Source organism: Marmota marmota, unplaced genomic scaffold (genome assembly GCF_001458135.2).
Source record: "Marmota marmota marmota unplaced genomic scaffold, marMar, whole genome shotgun sequence".
NCBI classification, from domain to species: Eukaryota; Metazoa; Chordata; class Mammalia; order Rodentia; family Sciuridae; genus Marmota; species Marmota marmota.
Window position 1 is genome coordinate 23,383,437 of NW_026000142.1, and position 21,036 is coordinate 23,404,472.

At 35.9% G+C, this 21,036-nt stretch overlaps 1 protein-coding gene across 5 annotated transcripts in view; it reads left to right on the plus strand.

The window, feature by feature from the left end:
* The window catches only part of Cog5 (component of oligomeric golgi complex 5), a 360,858-nt gene that overhangs the window by 302,354 nt on the left and 37,468 nt on the right, over window positions 1–21,036 (plus strand). For all 5 annotated transcript variants that reach the window (XM_015488339.2, XM_048786107.1, XM_048786106.1 and 2 more), the window contains 3 exons: window positions 1,968–2,071; window positions 8,508–8,745; window positions 14,453–14,529. In XM_015488339.2, the coding sequence (XP_015343825.1) occupies window positions 1,968–2,071; window positions 8,508–8,745; window positions 14,453–14,529 (419 nt within the window). The remainder of the gene's footprint in view (window positions 1–1,967; window positions 2,072–8,507; window positions 8,746–14,452; window positions 14,530–21,036) is intronic.

Sequence of the window (21,036 nt, forward strand, 5' to 3'; positions counted from 1 at the left end):
TTAGTTATAAGTAAAATTATTTTATATGAAGCATATATATACTCAATAAATGTTTTACCCTTAGTAATCTTTTAAGGGCTCCTCTTCCTCTGCATGACCTTAAAGTGGAATGTGGCCTTAATCTCTGCAGCGTCTCATTGACTTGTTTGGGTCCCTCTCACATCTTAAAAACCAGTGACTACCAAATCCAATCAAAATGTATCAAAAAGTACAAATTTAAATATCTCAGTACCTACCTGATAGCTCATGTAGATTTCCCATAGACACTTCAAATTTATGTTCCAAACTGAACTCTTCATCTTTTTCTCTCTCTTCTGCTTCTGCATTTACACATTCAGTTAATAATATTGCTAAACAGTTAAAGAAAAAAATTGTATACTCTCTAATATTTTCACTCCTTGTCTTCCAGATCTATTTACCAAGTTCTGTTGTCTTCTCATCTCTATTCCTGCTACTACTCACTTATTGCAAGCATTTACTACTGTGGCCTCATAACTGTTCTGTCTGTAGTCTCATTTATCTATGCTACTGCTTAAAGTGTTTTTTACTAAATTAAAATCTTAAGCCACATTTTTTCATTGAAAACTCATTATTGGCCTCCTGATCCTTTTGTGATGAATCCCTAACTCCGGAGCAGCCTACTCAGAGAACCTCTGTTATTCCTTCTTTCTCCTGTAAATAGGTTGACACTGGTAGTCTCTGTATACTAACTGCTTTGCAGTTTTCCTAAAGCGTCAGCTTTCTCTGGGTTTCTGTGCCTTTTAACAGATGAGCTACCAGTATTATCCTTCTTTAAAATTCAGTTCAAAGAACACTCTTTATTTTTCATATCTTGTCAGCATAAGTTGAAGGTCCTTCTGTGATCCCACAGTACCAAGTGTTTATATCACTATAATTTTTTTTATATGTGGTTACTAGACTATAGATCCTTGAGGGCAAACGGTATTTCACTCACTCCTGTATATAGTATGTTCATTTTCACCAGGGATAAAAAGCTACAGATGCCACTTGGAACTTAATAAAGAAGAGTACTTTTTTTAAAACTTTTTTTCATTGATTTCAATCATATGTATATATGAGCCAGAGCCTTTATCTAACTTCAGTATATGCAACCATCATTAAAGCATGTAAAGTGTACTTCAGTGTTCTATTTACTGAGTGTTTACTGGGTCCCAGTCAGTATTTCCTCACCAAAACCCCATAATTAACTTAGTACACAGAGACTAATGGGGTCTTGCATTAATTAACCAGTAATTATGCCTCTCTGTGGAAGGTTTTCACCCTTCTCCACATGTACATTTCAGGCAAGGTAATTCTTTGTTGTGATCTGTCCTGTAGGATATTCAGCAATATCTCTGACCTCTCCCACTAGATGCTAATGGCACATTTCTCTCCCCTTCCTGGTTGTGACAACCAAAAATGTCTTCAAGCATATCCAAATGTTCCCTGGGGGAGCAAATTTGCCCACAGATGAGAATCACTGCTAAAGAACTCTCAGCAGAAACCAAATTGTGAAATGCCTAAGTGAGAATTACCAGTGTATTTATTATAGTCATTCTGGTTAAAAACATATGATGATGTTTCAGTTTTTAAAGAATTACTTTTAGTTTTACCTCTTTTGAGAAAAAAAGTGTTCATTTTTTTTTTCTTTGTTTCATAAGTGGAACCATTTTTCCCTTCTTTCATGTGTTACTTTCTCCAGGGGCTCATTTACCCACTCAGCCTTTTGAAAAAAAATGAGAAGAGTGGAGGAGTTGAAATTTTTCAGTGCCATGTTCCACATATTTTAAGCTTTAAAAATTGTTACTGACAGGATTAGGAAGAGGAGCAGACTTCTGTTGAGTTAAACTATGTATAGTCTAAATTCGATAGAATATGAAAACTGTTAGTCAAAATGTTTCTCACATTTCAGTTTCTTTGTGTTGATTTCTTTGATTTCGCCTCTTCTTTCTTTTTTCTCTTGTCAGACAATTCATGCTCTTATGGGGAATGCAGTGCAGCCTTTACTGACTTCAGTGGGAGATGCAATAGAGGCCATAATCATCACCATGCATCAAGAAGATTTTTCTGGGTAAAATTGTTAATTAAAAATTTAACTAGATGCTACTGCCTTTGGTTTCATCCCCTCTTTCACTCACTCAACCCCTTCCAGCTAGGCCTCATTCTTAGAATTCTATTAGCTCCCAACCTCCGTTGTATTATTAACAGATTAAAATTTTTTCTTCTTATTTTCATCTCTCTCCTCCTGTTGAAAAATAGGATGGGTTTATGGGATTGACTTGGCACTTTGGGATTTTTGTGATTTGTACCACCTTCCCTTTTCACTCTTGCCATTTTCCTTTCTTCTGACAAATACCCTCTACTTCAGCCTCTTTATTACCTCCTGGCCCAGCCATAATATTCCTTGTACAAAATGTCCTCCCTGTGCTACTGTGCTCATCTGAATCCTGCTTTAGCTTTGCGGGCAGGTTCTTGCCAGCCCATTCAAGATTGATTTCCCTTCCTCAGACTTTCTAGTCACATTTAATGTAAAATGACACTTGTCAGATTTACAGTTTGAGTGGAGGAAGGAAGGCCGGAAGAGGAGGAACTTAGGTCCTTGAAGTGATGGATGAGCCCCTTTCAGGAGGGAAGAACATACACACAAGGCATCACATAAAGATGACAATCTGCTGCTGCTCAGTTATGCATATGTTTTAATTCTTGTATCATCAACTTCTGTATGTAAGCTATCTTTATAAAGGTGCTTAGCTGGGTGAAGTGGTACATACTTGAAACCAGCTACTTTGGAGACTCAGTCAGGAGGATCATAAGTTCAAGGTCAGCTTCAGTAACTTAGACCACCTCAACATAAACACTAAAAAGGTCTAGGGACATGGCCACTACTAAGAGTGCCCCTAGATTCAATCCCCAGTACCACAAACATAACAAAAACAAGCAAAAAAGATACTTAAGCTTCTATACAATTCATTACTATATTTTATCAGTGGAGAACCTCTAGCAATAGCCAAGCAAGTTTGTATTCTAGTAAATTTAAATCAAGCATCTAATCCACAATAAGAATTTATAATATGTATTTTACTTGTATTGACACATGGGTGTGAAATTCTTAATATTTTATTTGCTACTGCTCAAGGAAATAATTGCAACTGACTAAACCAGAACTCTTGAGAAAGTCCTTCAGAATAGAAGATTTAACTTAAGATTTGAGCCAGGCACAGTGGCACACACCTGTAATCCCAGCAGCTTGGGAGGCTAACGCAGGAGGATTGTGAGTTCAAAGCCAGCCTTAGCAACTTAGCAAGGCACTTAGCAATTCAGCAAGACCCTTTTTCTATATAAAATATTAAAAAGGGCTGGGGATGTGGCTCAGTGTTTGAGCACCCCTGGGTTCAATCCTCAGTACCAAAAAAAAAAAAAAAGAAGAAGAAGAAGATATGAAAGACCAATTCTATGTCACCTAAATAGGAGAATCATGTCACCTTTAAGGTCACACATAACTTGAGAGTGAAGGGATAGAAACCAAAAAAGAGCAGGGGTAGCTGTATTTATAACAGACAAAGTGGATTTTAAATAAAAAAACTATAAAATAAAGCAAGAGCATTATGTACTGACAAAGGAGTCAGTTCATCAAGTATATATAGTATTTAAATCATATATAAACCCAATATCAGAGTACCTAAATATATAAAATAAATACTAAAGGATCTGAAGAGAGAGAGAGATTAAAATACAATAGTAGTAAGAGACTTAAATACCCCACCTTCAACAATGAACATATAATTCAGACAGAAAATGAATAAGGAAACCGTGGCCTTGAACTATACGTCAGACCAAATAGATCTTGTAGACATATAGAACAGTCTATCCAACACCCACAGAAAACTAATTCTTCTCAAGCATAAATGGACCAATCTTCGTGGACAGATCCTATGTTATTCACAAAGCAGGTCTGAACAAGTTTAAGAGGATCAAAGACATAAGAAATACCTTTTCTAATCATAGTTTTGTGAAACTAAAAATCAGTAATAGTGAAAATATTCACACATATGTGTAAATTAAACAATCTGCCTTTGAATAAACCAGGGGGTCAAAGTGGAAATCAAAAGGAAAACAAAAAATCTTTTAAGACAAAAGAAAATGGAAACACAACTTACCAGAATATACAAGATGCAGCAAAGGAATTAATAACCTAATGTTACACCTCATGGAACTAGGAAAAGAAGAATAAATCAAGCCAAAGTTAGCAGAAGGAAGAAAATAAACATTGGAACAGAAATAACATGGAATAGAGACTTGAAAAAGAAAAATCAACACAACCAAGAATTTTTTTTTTAAAGATAAAATCAACAGGCCCTTAGCTAGACTAAGGGGAAAGAAAGAAGGCTCTCAAAATCAGAATTGAGAGGAGACAACTAAAACTCTCATAGCAGAGAAATACAAAAGATCATAGGAAATTACTGTGAACAATTAATTAAATCCCAAAAGATTTGATAATCTAGAAAAAGACACATATGTCTTAATGGCTGTTAGTAAAAACACAAATATTAAATAATGGCAATGGGGCTGGGGATGTGGCTCAAGCGGTAGCGTGCTCGCCTGGCATGCGCAGAACGCTGAGTTTGATCCTCAGCACCACAAACAAATAAAGATGTTGTGTCCACCGAAAACTAAAAAATAAATATTAAAAAATTCATTCTCTCTCTCTCTCCCCCTTCCTCCCTCTCCCTCCCTCCCTCTCCCTCCCTCTCCCTCTCCCTCTCCCTCCCTCTTTAAATAAATAAATAATGGCAATGGTGTATGGAAAACAGAACCTCTATAGACTGTTGGTGGGAGGTTCCTAGGCTCATATAACCTCTGAATCAAGAAGAAATAGCCAGGTGCAGTGTCACATGCCTATAATAACTACTCAGGAGGCTAAGGCAAGAGGATTGAAAGCTCAAGGCCAGCTAGTGAAACTTATTGAGATGCTGTTTCAAAATAAAGTTAAGAAGGGGCCTGGAGGTGTAGTTCGGTGATAGGTCATTTGCCTAGGGAGACCCTGAGTTCAATCCCCAATACAACAATAAGAAATAGAAAATCTAAGAATGATAATGAACAAATGAAAAATTGAATCAGTAATAAAAAGTCTCCTGTCAAAGAAAATCTTAGGAAATAATGACTTCATGGATGAATTCTACCAAACATTTAAAAAGGAACTAATACCAGTCCTTCTCATACTCTTCCAAAAAATTAAAGAGTGAATACTTCCTAACTCTTTTTATTTTTTTATTTTTTTTAAGTTTTCTTTTTCTTTTAATAATCTGTCTCCATGAGATCAAAATAAAAACATACAAACCAGCAGACATGACATTTAGTTATATACATAATAGGTTCAAAATCATACCCCAAGTACAACTAATGTAAGTTTATCTTAGCTTGCTGATCAGGCTTTTTCTAGGACATCATTTCAATATTTTTTATTAAACTTAAGATAAACAACGAAGAAAACAGGCTAACCATCATGTATGTAAGGAGGAATAGGTGATGGGTACCAAATCTGACTCAAAGAAAAAAGACACACAAAAAAATATGGGATAGAATAACAATGAAATAGACTTCATTTCTCCTGAAAAACAAACAAGTAACTATTAGATTGGGGGAAAGGTTAGCGTACAAACAATTTTTATTAAAAAAAAATTAGCCATTGACAAAGTTCTCTGTGAGCCAAAGGCATGGTAATGCTCTATTAGTAATGTTAAAACTTTTGCATGCAGGGAGATCATTATTTGGTGGGAATTTTTAATCTAGATGATATATGCAGAGTAAACAAAACATTTATGAGTGAGTCCAGAGGAGAGACTCAGGGATCATCATCAAATACATTGAGGCTATGAGGAACAGAAAGGAACAGTTGGTGGGACTTCCAGAATGAACTTGTCTGTGTGAGCTCAGCATTCTCCGCTTTTCCTTGTAGGACCATCCAAAACCATCAAGGAAAACTCTTCTAGCCTCCGCCTCTGTTCTTTCTGCTGCTCAATATGTTTCTGCCTCTATGCCAGCAGCTGCCTTTTATACTCTTCCTGCTCCCAGAGCTGTTGCTACTGCAATAGTTGCTGTCTCCAGAGAGCCTCAGAACATTCCTTGTTCTCCTGCTGCAGTCTCAGGAAATCCCAATGGAGAGTAGACTCACCAGGCACGTTGACAATGGAACTTGGCTCTCCTTCCTATTCAGGCACTTCCTCCTCTTCTTCCTCACTCCTAACTCTTTTTATGAGCCAGCATTACCTTGATGTCAAAGCCACACAAGGACACCACAAGAAACGGAAATTATAGGCCAATATCCCTGATGAATATAGATGCAGAAATTCCCAACAAAGTACTAGTAAATCAAATTCAACAGCACTTTAAAAGGATTATTCACCATAATTAAATGACATTTATGCCTCAGATGCAAGGATGTATTAACATATACAAATCAATAAATGTGACATATCACATCAATAGAATGGAGGACAAAAGTCATATGATCATCTCAAAAGCATTTGTCAAAAATGAACATCCTTTCATGATAAAAACTCTCAATAAATTAGCAATAAAAAGAATGTACCTCAGCACTAAAGACCATGTGTTACAAGCCTACAGCTAATATCAGACTTGATAGTAAAAAGCTAAAAGCTTTTTCTTTATATCAAGAACAAGATAAGGATGTCCACTCTCACCACTAATATTCAGTATAGTACTGGAGTTCCTTGCTGGAGTTTAGTCAAGAAAAAGAAAAAGAAGACAACCAAGTAGGAAAAGAAGTAATTCAAATTGTCACTGTTCACTGATGGTATCATCTTAAATGCAGAAAACTATAGAGGCTCCATCAAAAAACTTGTAAACCTAATAAACAAATATAGTAAAGTTGCAGGTTACAAAGTAAGAATTAAGGAAAAAAAAAAAAAAAGAGCATTTCTACACACTAACAAGGAGCTCTCCACAAAAAAAAAAAAAAAAGAAAGAAAATTACATTCTCAATACCTACCAAAAATAAAAACAAACAAAAAAACTAAGGAGTTAATTTAACCAAAAATTTGAAAGATCTGTATTCTGCAATTGAAGAAGACACAATAAATGAAAACATTCTGTGTTGATGGGTTTAAAGAATTAATATTATTAAAATATTAGTACTACTCAAAACAATGTACACGTTCACTGCAATCCCTATCAGAATTCCAATGTCATTTTTCACAGAAATGAAAATATTCTAAAATTCATATGGAATGACAATCCTGAATAGTCAGAGCCATCTTTAGCAAAACAAAACCAGAACCATCATACTTCCTAATGTCAAGCTGCATTTTAAAGCTATTGAAACAGAATGGTACTGTTATAAAAATAGACACATGGGACAGAATAAAGAGCCCAGAAATGAACCCACACACTGAGGGCCAACTGATTTTTTAACCAAAGTGCCAAGAATGCACAATGAGAAATAAATAGTATCTTCAAGAAAGAGTATTGGGAACACTGGTTATCCACATACAGAAGAATAAAATATCTGGTTTTCATCTCTACCATCACCAATTTTTTTATGTCATTCTCAGAATATGGAAACACTTAACTTGCATTTTGAAAAATCATATATAGCCAGTGATCTCATCTATTAGCCAGTATCAGGTGATTTTTAATTTTGATATAATTCTTTTCTCCTATATTTCATATTCTTTTAATATATTCTTTAAAGGGCAGTTGTAAACATTTATAAGTTATAAATAGCATATCATGGAGCATCAGCTGGCATCGTCTGTTGATCCAAATTAAAGCCTTTCCAAGCCTCATCATCTGGAGGAAGAAATTGCATACCATGTGTATTGTTACATAACCAGTTCTGCAGTCAGAATTCTGCTGTTGGACTGATCAGATTAAATAGCGCAAGAGCAGAGATATGATTGCCAAGAATTTGTTTAGAGAGGACAGTGTTTTCTGCCATTTCAACGTGTAAAATGCTATTTCAGGATTCATTATTGATGCATTCACTTACCAGGCAAAACATGCGCATGGGTGGAGAATTGTGAGACTGGGAGGGTCCTTGTGAGGCCAGAGAATAACAGTGGCCCTGTGTGATTCATCTAAGAAAGATGGCTGTCTTCTTCATTTTTAATGATCTTTTAGGTAAATGGATTCTAAAATTCCTTCAATAGTCCTTCTAGCATCTAAACACATTCTTTAGAATATAATTTTTTAATTTTTTAAATTTGTAGATGGACACAATATCTTTATTTTTATTTGTTTGTTTTTTAATGTGGTGCTGAGGATCAAACCCACAGCCTCATGCGTGCGAGGCAAGTGCTCTACCATTGTGCTATACAACCCCAGCCCTTTAGAATATAATTTCTATGATCTTTTACACTTAGCAAAAAAATACATGCCTTTTTATCATTAAGGGGGAAAATTGTGCAGACTTGAAATAGCAGCCAAAAGTGGGGAAATCAAGTTTAGTGTATTGGTGCTGAAAATGGTTGTGTTTTATTATTTTACAGGTCATTATCCAGCTCAGGAAAACCTGATGTTCCTTGTTCTTTGTACATGAAGGAGCTACAAGGTTTCATTACTAGAGTTATGAGTGATTACTTTAAACACTTTGATTGCTTGGGTTTTGTCTTTGACAACACTGAAGCTATTGCCCAAAGAGCGATTGAACTGTTTATCCGAAATGCTAGTCTCATAAGACCTCTTGGTGAAGGTGGGAAAATGCGACTTGCTGCTGATTTTGCACAGGTAAATTGATACATAACTTAAGATACCAAGGGAGAAGATGTTTTAGTCTCAATATTATCTAGTCAGTAAAGAGCTATTAATCGTGGTTTTTAAAAAGTTACAGCATAAAGAAGGCTGGGGCTGGGGCGCAGCGGTATCGCACTTGCATGGCATGTTTGAGGCCCTGGGTTTGGTTCTCAGCACCGCGTATAAATAAATAAAATAAAGGTCTATCAACAACTAAAAAAAAATATTTTTAAATAAAGAAAGTTACAGCATGAAGAAAAAATAAATCCACTTTGAACTAATTGATTAAATGAAAAAGTTTAAAAATATTTTTATATTTTGTTGTTTGTATTTAATGAAATAATTATCCCTTATCTTTGATCTTTCAAGGTTAAGGTAAAGTAACTCATTCCATAATAAAATAGCATTTCCCATTTTTTTGTGTAAAATGGGGCTTTTTCATTGTTTTAACATCCTAATAGGTCAATACTGATAAGAGTAATTAATTGATTTAAAAAGTGATATGGGCTGTAAAATACCCTTTCAAATAATGGAAAGGGGCTGCTTGTCATGAGAAGAGAAAGAATTCCAGCATATCTATTATTCTCTAGAGGCCAGCTCAGCACTTCATCATGGTGTTTCTGATTCGTTGAGATGTACAGTGAACCAGGTAGATATGGAGTCTGATTGTTTGGTCTTCCTCTCTTAAGTTGAGTACATTTCTTAGTTATGGCTAGCCTTAACATCTGATGTTTGTGAGATAAAATGAAATTAAAATAGCAGAAACATAATCAGCTCTAATGGAAAGGATTATTTACATAGATTTTTAAAACCTTTCAGTACTTAGGAGAGAGAGGCAAAGAAGAAATACCCCAAATATATACTTTCATTAAAAGATTCAGAAACAAAGATGATTCTTCTTTGTATAGCATGATGAGAGTGAAATCATTTTTTAAATCTTTCAAAGCTATTAGCTTTCCTAATCTAGTTATTCAAATTGAGACTTCATAGTGATTTGCCAGATCCTCCCTGCTTATAAAGATAAAAGGTTATTGTCGATATTTATTCTTGCCTGTATCTGGGAGTGTGTCTTGGTTCATTACTCTTGCATGGTAGAAAGAATCTAGCCTGACCGTTTATGTTAGGTGATGGCTGTCAGTTGCTCCCTCAGACCAGACAGAATGTAAAAGATGGAAGAGGTAACACAAACCCGCTTCAGATTTCAAGAAGCAGGCTTTTTACCTAATAATTGATCCAGCTATTAGTCATTTTCATCCCCAAATGATAGTCCCGTGTCTACTAGACCACACATACACACAAAAAGCTTCCTTTGGGAAATGTGCCTTTAGTAGCCACATATGAAAACAAATTAATCAAATGTTTCCATTAAAAGGCTTTTTTTAACCTTGTTTATTTTTGTCAGTTTCATTTTTTGGGCATCTGTACATTTTGCTTTGTTTTACCAGTAAACTCAGTTTAAAGAGAATTATTATGAACTTTTCTCTTACTGGGTTTATAGGCTACTTATTGAAATGAAAACACATTGATGTCCTAGGCCTGCCTGCTCTTTTTTGTTAAAACATAGCTGTACTCAGGTCTCCTTTTCCCTTTTCCTCCTTAATTTTGTTTTACTTTTCCTGTCCTCTTCCCTCCCTGGGGCTCCCTCCCCCACCAGCTTATTTGCATTCTGCTCCAGCTGGTTCTTGAGTCACTTTCCTGGAGGCAGCACTTCAAGTCCAATTAGAGTGGCAGCCGAGCAAGAGATGGCCAAAATGAGAAGCTGTTGGAGAGAGGCTTGTTGTTTGGGGGTTTTATTTTAATGGTATGTTTCTTTATGAGTATTGAAAGATGGGAACTGTTGTCCTTGAAACCTTACCACTGCAACTAGTACCTGCTCAAAGTGTAGGGTCCTTTGTGGCAGGAGTCAGCTGCTTCTAGCCCAAATTGCATTATTCAGAATTTTATTTGCATTTATTTTTTCTTAAGACACATTACTCAGTAAACCAGATTTTTCCCTTCCATGACAATAAATGAAATTCATCACTGATTATTACTAATTTATGTTCAAAGGCTCTATTCTCTGTTTCTTAAATGTAGAAAAGGCATCTATTTATACGGCATTTGCTCAGTGTTAAGAGTCTGCTTTCCAATCCCTCAGTGGCCTTTGGTTGCCTCAGTCTGTATAGTATTGAGAGGCAGATGCCTTAACTCACCGTTATACAATGTGTCCCAATTTCAAAACGTCCCAACACTTTCCTTGGGCATGGCTCCAGTCCTATGGATCATGGGCACAGGAAAGTCAGGTGGAAGCACCATTATATATAATCATATTTAGGACTAGTAGCTTTGGCAAATGTTGTCCAACAAGGGGGATGATTTTATGATCCCCATTCCCACTTTTTTTAAAAATTAAATTTTGAATTTGGGGTTTTCATTTCATTGGTTTGTTTTCTTGCCACCACACAATTATATGTTGTGCCTCATTTTTCTGAATTGTGCATAATTGGAAGTTTTTTTTTTTTTCCAGGCTTAGTCAAAACACTTAAATAGCATTACCCCGACATTTATATTCATGACAAGCATTAACTGTCTACTAGAAACCCTTTTAACACCCTCATTATTGAAAGTTCTATCAATTTGTATTCAAAATTAAACAAAGCCACTGAGGTCACTGGAATCAAGAATACACAAATACTCTATGGGTTTGAAAAGTATTCTTGTGATAAAAGTGCCTGGTATTCTGACATAAATAACAGAAAGAGCTTAAGAAGGACCTGGTAAAGTGGGTTTGGGAATGCAGGTATTTGGCATAATGTCCTATAGCAAAGGCATATTTGGTATATTTGAGGACTTTTTAAATAATCCTAACCTCTCACTGGCACCAATGCAGAAAAGAGAAAGTAGTTGGAGGGTGCCATCTGGAGGGCTTATGGTGAGGGAAGTACACAGCATATCGCCCCCTTAGGAATCCAGGTCATGGGCATGAGGTGGCTTCCTACAGGTAATTAATTCCCTGCTGTGACCACATGGTCTCTGTGTCTACACTAATCACACAGCAGTTCTGAAAGCATTGAGCTTGTCCAAGGCCCTGGGGCTCTGCTGATTCCCGAATCTTTGTAGACTTGCCCACAGTGCCCTCTGAAGCACACAGTCCCCCTCCACTGTTCTTTTCTTCCCTGAGGGAGAGGACATCCATTGAAGTTAGCATTAAATAATTTAGTGGTATTCCTAGCAGTTTCTATTTATAGCCTTCTGGTGCCCTTTAAGTATATATACATTTTTATCTCTCTCACTTTTCCCAAAAATATAAATTGAGAAAAGAAAACAAAGGTGCTCTAAATTCTAATGTCTTTTCTAATTCCTATTGCCTTTTCTTCTCATGAACAGTGTCAGGGCAGGAGAGCTCTAGGAGTATCCAGAGATGCCCTGTGGTTAACCAAATGTCTGTGGTGGATAAGGAACAGCTAGTAATTAGTTCATCTACCTGCAGCTGAGTGCTCATTCCTCCCAAATAGGAGGGCTAGAGAGTAGCAGTTGTACATGCCATTTTTGTTTCCATAGCTAATTGCAGAGTCACCTCCTCTAAAACGAACACTCTTGCCCTTTTAAACATGGTCTTTATTTAATGAAATTTGTTTAATGGAATTCTGGCAGAAGAAAATGATTTTCAGTATTCTAGAGGCCTTTTGTGAATGCAAAATGTATTTTAAACATGTAACATTTTGAAATTGTCCTATGACATACAGATCTTCTGTATCATCATAGACTTCACAGCCATTTGAGGTCGATTTTCCTCATATAGTAACTTTTTCTTAGCCATTTAATTGTTTTAACATTTAGTCCTGCTCAAGGGCTAGGCCAAAGATTGATTGGTTTGATCTTTGAAGACAGTGACCCACTAGGGTAATTGGGGGGAAAAAAATGACCAAGTATCTCATGAAAAATAAATCACATAGCCTGTCCTTTAAAAAAAAAAAAAAAGCTTTTACACACACACACACACACACTCACTCACACAGGTTTATGAATGGAATTAGCAAATCAAAGATAAATAATGATCTTTTTTTTTTTTTAATTTGTCCTCATAGTAAAGTAAATGATGGATTCTGAAGGAAACAAGTAAATTCAAGAATGCTGGCTCACATCTATTCTGTTTTGTGTTTTTGGCAAGAAGCAAGAATTCTGGCTTTTTCTTCCTTATATTTTTCTTTTTTCCAACCATGTACAATATACATTGTATACATGGAGTATACAATGTATACTCCATGACTTCTATACAGTAACAGAGAAATTAACTTGGCTACTGTTCATCTCCAGTCAAACTGCCCTCCAATTCTCCTTGACATTCAGTTTATATATTTTGACCCACCACTTTAATTTTGCCTAAAATAATGGTTGTGTGCACATGTATGTTTATATCTATATATATATTTATTCAAACAGTGATTATTCAATAGAATCATAAGACTGTGTATGTGTGTGTTATGTGCCTACATATACATACCTTTCTTTCGATTTTATTAAATGATCATTATATTGTTTGAATAATTAAATGTCACTTTTTTCACAAAATTTGAAAGTTCCTTAAGGCAAATAATCTCATTAAATTCATCATTTTATTCCTATGTGTAGCTCAGTACCTAGCAATTAATAGGGAGTCAAACATGCTTCTCAAAGGAATGATTAATTACAAATAGCAAGAAGATTTTGAACAGGTTTTCATAAGAATGACCAGAAGAACAGAGAGCTCACTTTCTTCCATGTGTTTCTTGAATAAAGATGCTGTTCTACCAGGGAACAGCTTATTCTCAGCCATTTTCTAAACTGTTCTTTGCCAGGGTACAAATTTATAGTAAGAGGGAAGAAGCAGTTTATCACCTGAATGCCACATCTGTAAAAACTTTGCATGTGCACTTGGTAGATAAAGAACAGATAGCCCAGGTAATGATAAGTAGAATTTCCACTTAATGGAAGAAAATAAAGAGAAGTGAAACCAATATTTACTAAATTTTTATGTCAGGGAGCAGATGAATTTACCAATAATTTAAGAGAGGAAAAATGTTTTAAATAGTGATAATTGCTGACATTTAACGTGCACTCAGATGCCATGCACACAGACCTTCGTGCAGACCTTCGTGGAATTGTCTGTTTAATTTGCATAATTAACAGGTGTTAAGTAGTTGGTATTATCTCATTTTGTAGAAGAGAGACCTGAGACTGAGAGAGGTTAAGAAAGTTGTTAATAGTCATGCTACTAAAACCTATAGTTTTGGATTTCTGACACAGATGTACTATAGAAAGTTTTAGAGTTAAAGCTTGTAATGACTTGGGCCACACTGACTCATAAAAGTTCTCTTTGTTGACTATAAAAAAGATTTGACATACCTACTTAAAATATAGGCACACAGTCTTGAAAACTTTCTTTCCCAGTATTTCAATGGAGAAAATGACCTTAACTTTCTTCCCTTATTTAACAACCACACACACACAAAAAGGTTTTCTATTCATGTGAAGGAATTGTCTTGTCTTGGGCCCCTTTAGTAATGTAAAATTTATCTAAGTTATTATCTTTTTAGTAATTTTAATTGTCTTTTAAAACTGGCTTCACGGTCCAGGTAACATTAAGTTTACTGCAAGCTACAACTTCGTGTGATTCAGCTATGTCCCAAATTCACCTAAGGATTCTACATAAAAAGCTATGGAGTATCTTTTAATATTCCAGATGGAGTTGGCCGTGGGTCCATTTTGCAGACGAGTATCTGATTTAGGGAAGTCCTATCGAATGCTGAGATCATTCAGGTGAGAACCAATTCTTTGTTACTACAGTCATATCCTATTAACAAATAAATCCTTTTTTGTTATTCAGGTTGAACTATGTAAATTTTTCATCATTCAGTCATTTTTGACCTATAATAATTGCAAATTGATATGAATCATCTTAGAAGTTTTGTTCAAATCAGAACCCCATATATAATTACATGAAATGACTAATAAGTTAGTGGGTATGTTTTTTCTTTTTGAGGTACAATTCACAAGATTGAGCTGGTAAATTTTCTTATGCTCTTCCTAGGTTGTTTTAATTGTTTTGTTTTGTTTTTGTTTCCTATTGTTGAAAAATGTATTTAGTAGTAAAGCCAGGCAGTGCATAATAATATAGACATCTCTTTTTGAAATTTTCATTTGTTCATTTATTACTTTTAATCCAGTCTACTTTTTGAAAGATTATAGATTATATTTCATGATATGGATATAACCAAAACTATTGAATGAAGTATTAAGAGAACTGAACTCAGTGATAGACTGCAGGGAATGGCTATAAGTATACTGGATAACTTAGGTTATTATAGTGAGCACCAATCTTTGGAAGCTTCCTAGAAATCAGTTAAAAAAAAAAAAAACAAGTTAATTCATAGTCATAATCTAAGAATATGCCAGTTCAAAGGGAAAAAACTCTTTTTGCTGCTGATCACTTAGGCTTTTATTAGTTTAGATTTTATGTAACATAGACTAACTTAATGACTGAGGTCTTCAATAGCAGATTTTAGAAGATGAGAAGATGTTGTTTTTATGGCTATTTATGTAATTTCCCAATGTTTTTTACATCGTGGCACATACAGAAAATATTTACACTCAAAAATTTGACCAACTTGAAGGTTCAGAGTATCAACGTAATATATATTTATAATTTTGTGAGCACAGCATGTCACATGGGAAGCCTTGATACAAACTAACCATTATATCTAAGACCACAATGATCTCTGAATATAGTTTTATAAAGGTAATAGAGTGCAGCATGCAGCTCTCTAAAGATTGACTTAGTATTGGAGACTAATCAAAAAGTAGTGTTTCCTTTAAATGATCTCTTTGTTCTCTTATGTCATCAAAATATTACAGTAGGAAATTCAAGCATAATGTAAGAAACACAGGAATTCAAGATTGTTGATCAAGAGGGGAACCTGATGCTTCACTTTACCTGTTGGTAATTGACAGAGATACTTTTTTTAAAATGTCAACACAAGCCTGAATTTTACTTTTCCCTCAATGAAGAAATCACTGCCCATTTGTACAGAGGTAGACAACTTGAAGTTGGGACAACTTGAAGTCAGATAGCAAATATTTTTATATATCTTCTTTTGATCAGCTCAGATTTTTATAAAAAGTATTTAAATTGTTTTGTTGAAGTTACAGAGTTCTGCACTATAAATATGGGTGAGTTAAAAGATCATGAGGTCCCAAGGTTACCACTCCATCAGTCATCTGTACCATAAAAGTAACTTTAATAAAACTCCTGTGGGGGCTGGAGTTGTAGCTCAATGGTAGAGTGCTTGCCTAGCATGTGTGAGGCACTAGGTTCAGTTCTCAACACCACATATAAATAAAATAAAGGTCCATCAACATCTAAAACAGAAATTTAACAAAATAAAATAAAATTCCTGTGAAGTCATTTACTTTGAGTAAGATAGTAACACAGCAATCCCAGCTGGGTAATAAAATGTTGCCCTGGCTGAGTTGATTAATATACTAAAGTATGGTTAACATATTAGCCAAGTAGTTATTGAAAAAAGCATGAAAAAGCTGTTGATTTTTTGCTGTATTAAGGTTAGGCTATTGTTTTTGATAATCCTATGTTTAGTTGTTTATTTCATGTGTGGATATTAAAAGAGTATTAATTTTTCTGTCAACCCTCTCAACTCTTTCACGAGAGAAATGATTCTTAAATTCTTCAAGTCTGGGTGACATCTTCTAGTACCTATTTATGGAATAAAAAATTAGTCATTGATCAATGTATAAATTTAAAAGTTGTCCATTTTTTATATCTACTTTTTCCTGAAGTAATGGTCAGTCTAGATGGGTTTCAAACTTGTGACCATTACTCATGGTAAGAAGCTTTTTAAATTGTAATTTGGCATATACTCACATATAAACCTGCAAGCACACTCAGACCTATTGTACATACATGTGCATACCCACATGTATGTTTTCATGAACCAGTAATTGCCCTTGCTTCATTTTTCAATATTCTCTGACCTTTCTTTTTCATTTGATTATTTTAACTCACAAAATTAGTTTCATGGCTCACTAATGGTTTTCATCTAGGAGTTACTCAACTTTTTCATAGGGCCCTTAATTCTTGAACTGTAATTGTTCTACTGACAGAGAGCAGAATTTTTTTTTTCTTTCTGTAGACTATGAAGATGCATGCCCATTATGGGATTATGGTACCCCTGCATTTCCCCTGCAGGTAGCCCTTTGGATCCTAAAGACTCAGGAACACAAAGATAATTGTATCCTACCTGTGGAGTATCTTCCATAACTTGAATTAATTGAAAAATTTCAACAAAGATTAGTCTGTACCAAAATATTCCTACAGACCTATTGAATCTGCAGAAATCTACTGAATTGCTCCTAGCACTTTCTCAGTTATTTAATGGGACTGGGACAACTATTTTATCAACTTGATCGAGAAAAAGTGAAAGCATAGTTTATTAGGGTGTTCAAATAGCCCTTACTCTATAAAGAATAAGTTAAGTCCCATTGCTTGAGAAGAGGAAAGCTGTGGACATATGCCCCTACCTTGTGTTGTCATTGGGCAAGCTGTGGCTCTACCAGATTTTTCTGAGTTGCCTTTAGAAGAGAATTGACTTGGAAAAGCTTACCCATGTGTGGGGTCTACCAGATCCCTTTCAGAAAGGAGGAAATCAGTACAGAACACCCTTTGTTCTAATAATCTAATTAATCTAATTAAGCCTCTATTCTGCATATCCACAAAAACTTATTAGAGATTTAACTCTTCCAAAATTAGTCCTAAGTAGTGCAGTGGAAGAGCCCTCTCTTATTAATTAGTGCTTTTCTTCCATCGATTCTGTGGGCTATGGAGGAGGCATAGGCATCATCCACTGACCATATGCATATTACACTTTGGCTCTCATTCATGAATCCCTGTCAAAGGCTTTGAATGACACCAAAAACAACTTCATGGAAGACAGTAGGAGATTGGCTAAATAAAATATGTACCATTAATAAGATCAGATATATTCAGCAATTAACAATTATGTTGTCTTTTAATATCAGTAATATGAAAATAATCTCTAATGCATCACTAAATGAAAAACGGAGTACTAAGTGTGATACGTGATATGATCCCTACTATATTTTAAATGATAGTGTATATTGTATGGAGAATAAAAGCCAAAAGGAATTAAATATCAAAATATTATCTTTGGATAGTAAGATTGTCATTAGTGATTTTTCTTTATTTCTCAAATTTTCTGCCTCAGTTTTTTTACTTTTTGTACTCAGAAAAGTTGACACATTTTATTTTGAAATTCTTCTTCCATTGTCTCTACCACTTAAAAATAACAAAGGGACTTAAGAATAATATAAAATATACTAAATCATTACCCAATAAGGCTAGGGCAAGCCAAACAGCAAAACCCAGCATGTTATGGGAACACAGAAGACCTCAGTCTGAATTAGATGCAGTGGCTGCGAGGGAAGGCAAGGGGCTTCTGCAGAGGAGGGTGGTGTGCTGGCCACAGCACCTGCCTCCAGCTGTACCCCACTCATACTCCTTAACAGGCTCCCTTCCTTCACCATGCAGCTATTTACCTCAGGGCCCTCTGTTTTTGACTGTAATATCAGTGGACTTTTTAATTAAGCTGGCAAATTTATTGTATATATTTATATTTTGTTAGTTTACATTAGAGTTCTTCAGGCAACAAGAACCTTTTCATACTAAGGACAGAATGCTGCCTCAGAAAAGTGCTGACATTAGTGATTTGCCTTTGGGTAATTTGTATTCTACACAAGATACCCAAGTCAGAGCTGCAGAGATTGCCTCCTTGCTATCTCTCTACAGCATGATGATCCTTGAGCAGATGTCATGTGGCTGGTACCTTCACTCACCCTGTCCACAAGCCTTAAAGCTCTGACCTTTGACATTGTCAGTGCAGATCTGTGTGATGCTAAAGACACATAAGTCCAAGTGCCCTTCACCAGCTTAGAGACACAGATTCTGCCTTCAGGCAGGCCCTACCACCTTTGCTCCTGAAGGGGCAATTTGTCCTGAGGATGTCCACAGCCTGCTCAGCTGAAAGCCTCATTACCATCCAGGTTAATGACAGAGTGATGAAAATTGTCAGGACAGGGGCTCTGTTAAGATAGAGCTTTTAGCTGGGCGCGGTGGCACACTTCTGTAATCCCAGCAGCTCAGGAAGCTGAGACTGCAGAATCATGAGTTCAAACCAGCCTCTGCAAAAGCAAGGTACTAAGCAACTCAGTAAGATCCTGTCTCTAGATAAAATACAAAATAGGGCTGGGGATATGGTTCAGTGGTCTGGTGCCCCTGAGTTTAGTGCCCAGTACAAAAAAAAAAGAAAAAAGAAAAGATGGAGCTTTTAACATGAAGAGCAGTAGAAAAAAGAAGCCAGTAACCTGATTAGTAACCAGATGGGGGTGTTCATGTCAGTTGCTTTTCATTGTAGGAGAGGTGAGGGTTTTCCAGGTCTACAGTTTGTGTGGATGATACAGATGCTCCTTGAAATTCCAGACCTCTGTGTTTGAATTTTTGTAGAACTGGAAAAAAAGGCCACCTTCTTAATGTTCTGTTCTTTTTTTCCACTTGTGTATCCGGACCCCTTAATCTATTCTCTGAAATAACCACTGCCCTGAGGTTTCTGGATTCCTAACTCCGTGTTTTAGATTTCAGCTCAGCCACCACCTCAGATTTAGGTTGTTTTCGTTATCCTCTGCTGCTGCTTTTATAGTGCAGGGGGTGCTTAGCTAAACATGAAGGGGTGAATATTGAGTTTATTATCATGTTTATTATTTCTCACAACCATAATTTAATTATTGACTATATGCCAAGCCTATATTGGGTGTTTTGCTGATATTCCTTGTGTATCCTCATTGCATTTATGAATCAGGAGCAATCTGTGTGAGGCAGTTGAAACTTAAGACGGGGAAGTAGCCAGCACTGCACAGCCAAAAAGCAGGAGTATCCCAAAGTCCTATTTCAGGCTTAAAACTGCCTGATTTCAAAACCTGTGTTTGTGACCTTACATTTTATTCCAGAAATTCCCATTTGTTTTCACTTGCATTTGTCATGGAACAACATTTGAAAGTTTATAACCAACTAGGAAAATGTGGAAACATTTTTAAGAGAATCTATGGCAATTCCTGCTGCTGAGATGCCTCATCTCACTCTTCACTACCACGTGCAAACTCCAGGACAGTGCACAGGAACGTTCAGTCAAGTGTGTTTTTTATTGCTAGAGAGCATCTGTCTAAAAACCTTTCTTTCTGGTCTGCTGGGATAGAGAACGAGACTCCAAAAAAGGAACCATTCTCACTTCTCTGCATCAAGTCCTTGTTTACCCCAAAGCATTAGTCTATATCATTCTCTCCTAGGGTCCACAAAGCCCCTCAAGTCCCAAACCAGGCCTCCCTAAAGTTTGTGTTCTATGGAAGGAAGATGGCCAACTGACCCCCAAGTGGAATCATGTTTCCTTCCCTACCTTTCCACTTCTGTACTATTTATAGAGCTCAATGCACATGTTCAGTGGTTTTATTGCTTTATTAGGCCCCTCACCAAGAGGTTATGAAGGCATGGCAGGTAGTATGAAAGGGGCCACCAATGATGTTGGGTGTTGTGGATGTAGGAGTAGCAGGACTTTTGTCTTGCTTCACTTTATGATTGACCTTAACCAACTGTCAGAAAACTGATGACTACACAGTTGTCAGTCACTTAATGTGAATTTTCCTGACAGAAATACAGTTTTTCTAAGGGACCTAATACTCTACTTAATTAATACTACTTTCTGACTATAAAATTTAACCTTGATAGTGATGCTATAATTAGAATGTTATTTTCTAAGAATGATATGGTGGCATTTGGGATAACTGCTTTTTAGATTACTGTAATTTTCTTTTACTTCATAAAGCACTTCAAATGATGATTTATTTTTTAACTTGCCGGTTTTAAAATCCTATCTGGAATCAGGGAGAAGGGTGGGTGCGAGTTATATTCTTTCAGCCTCTTAAAACCAACATCAGGAATAAAATGTCTACACATTAGATGTTTACTAGTAATTATATCAGCAGTGTATAATTCAGAATCAAGTTCTGTTTTGCTTTCATGGTTCTTTTGGCAGTTCTGTTAGGGTGGCCAGTGGGAAAGATTTAGTATTGTCTAAATAGTTTCTGTCTCAGAACTCCAAAGGGACTGATGATTGAGCATAAGGTCCCATTTTAAAATGAGCTGAATTTTACCAGCCTAGGCTTATGCAGATGTTTTTATGAGACAGC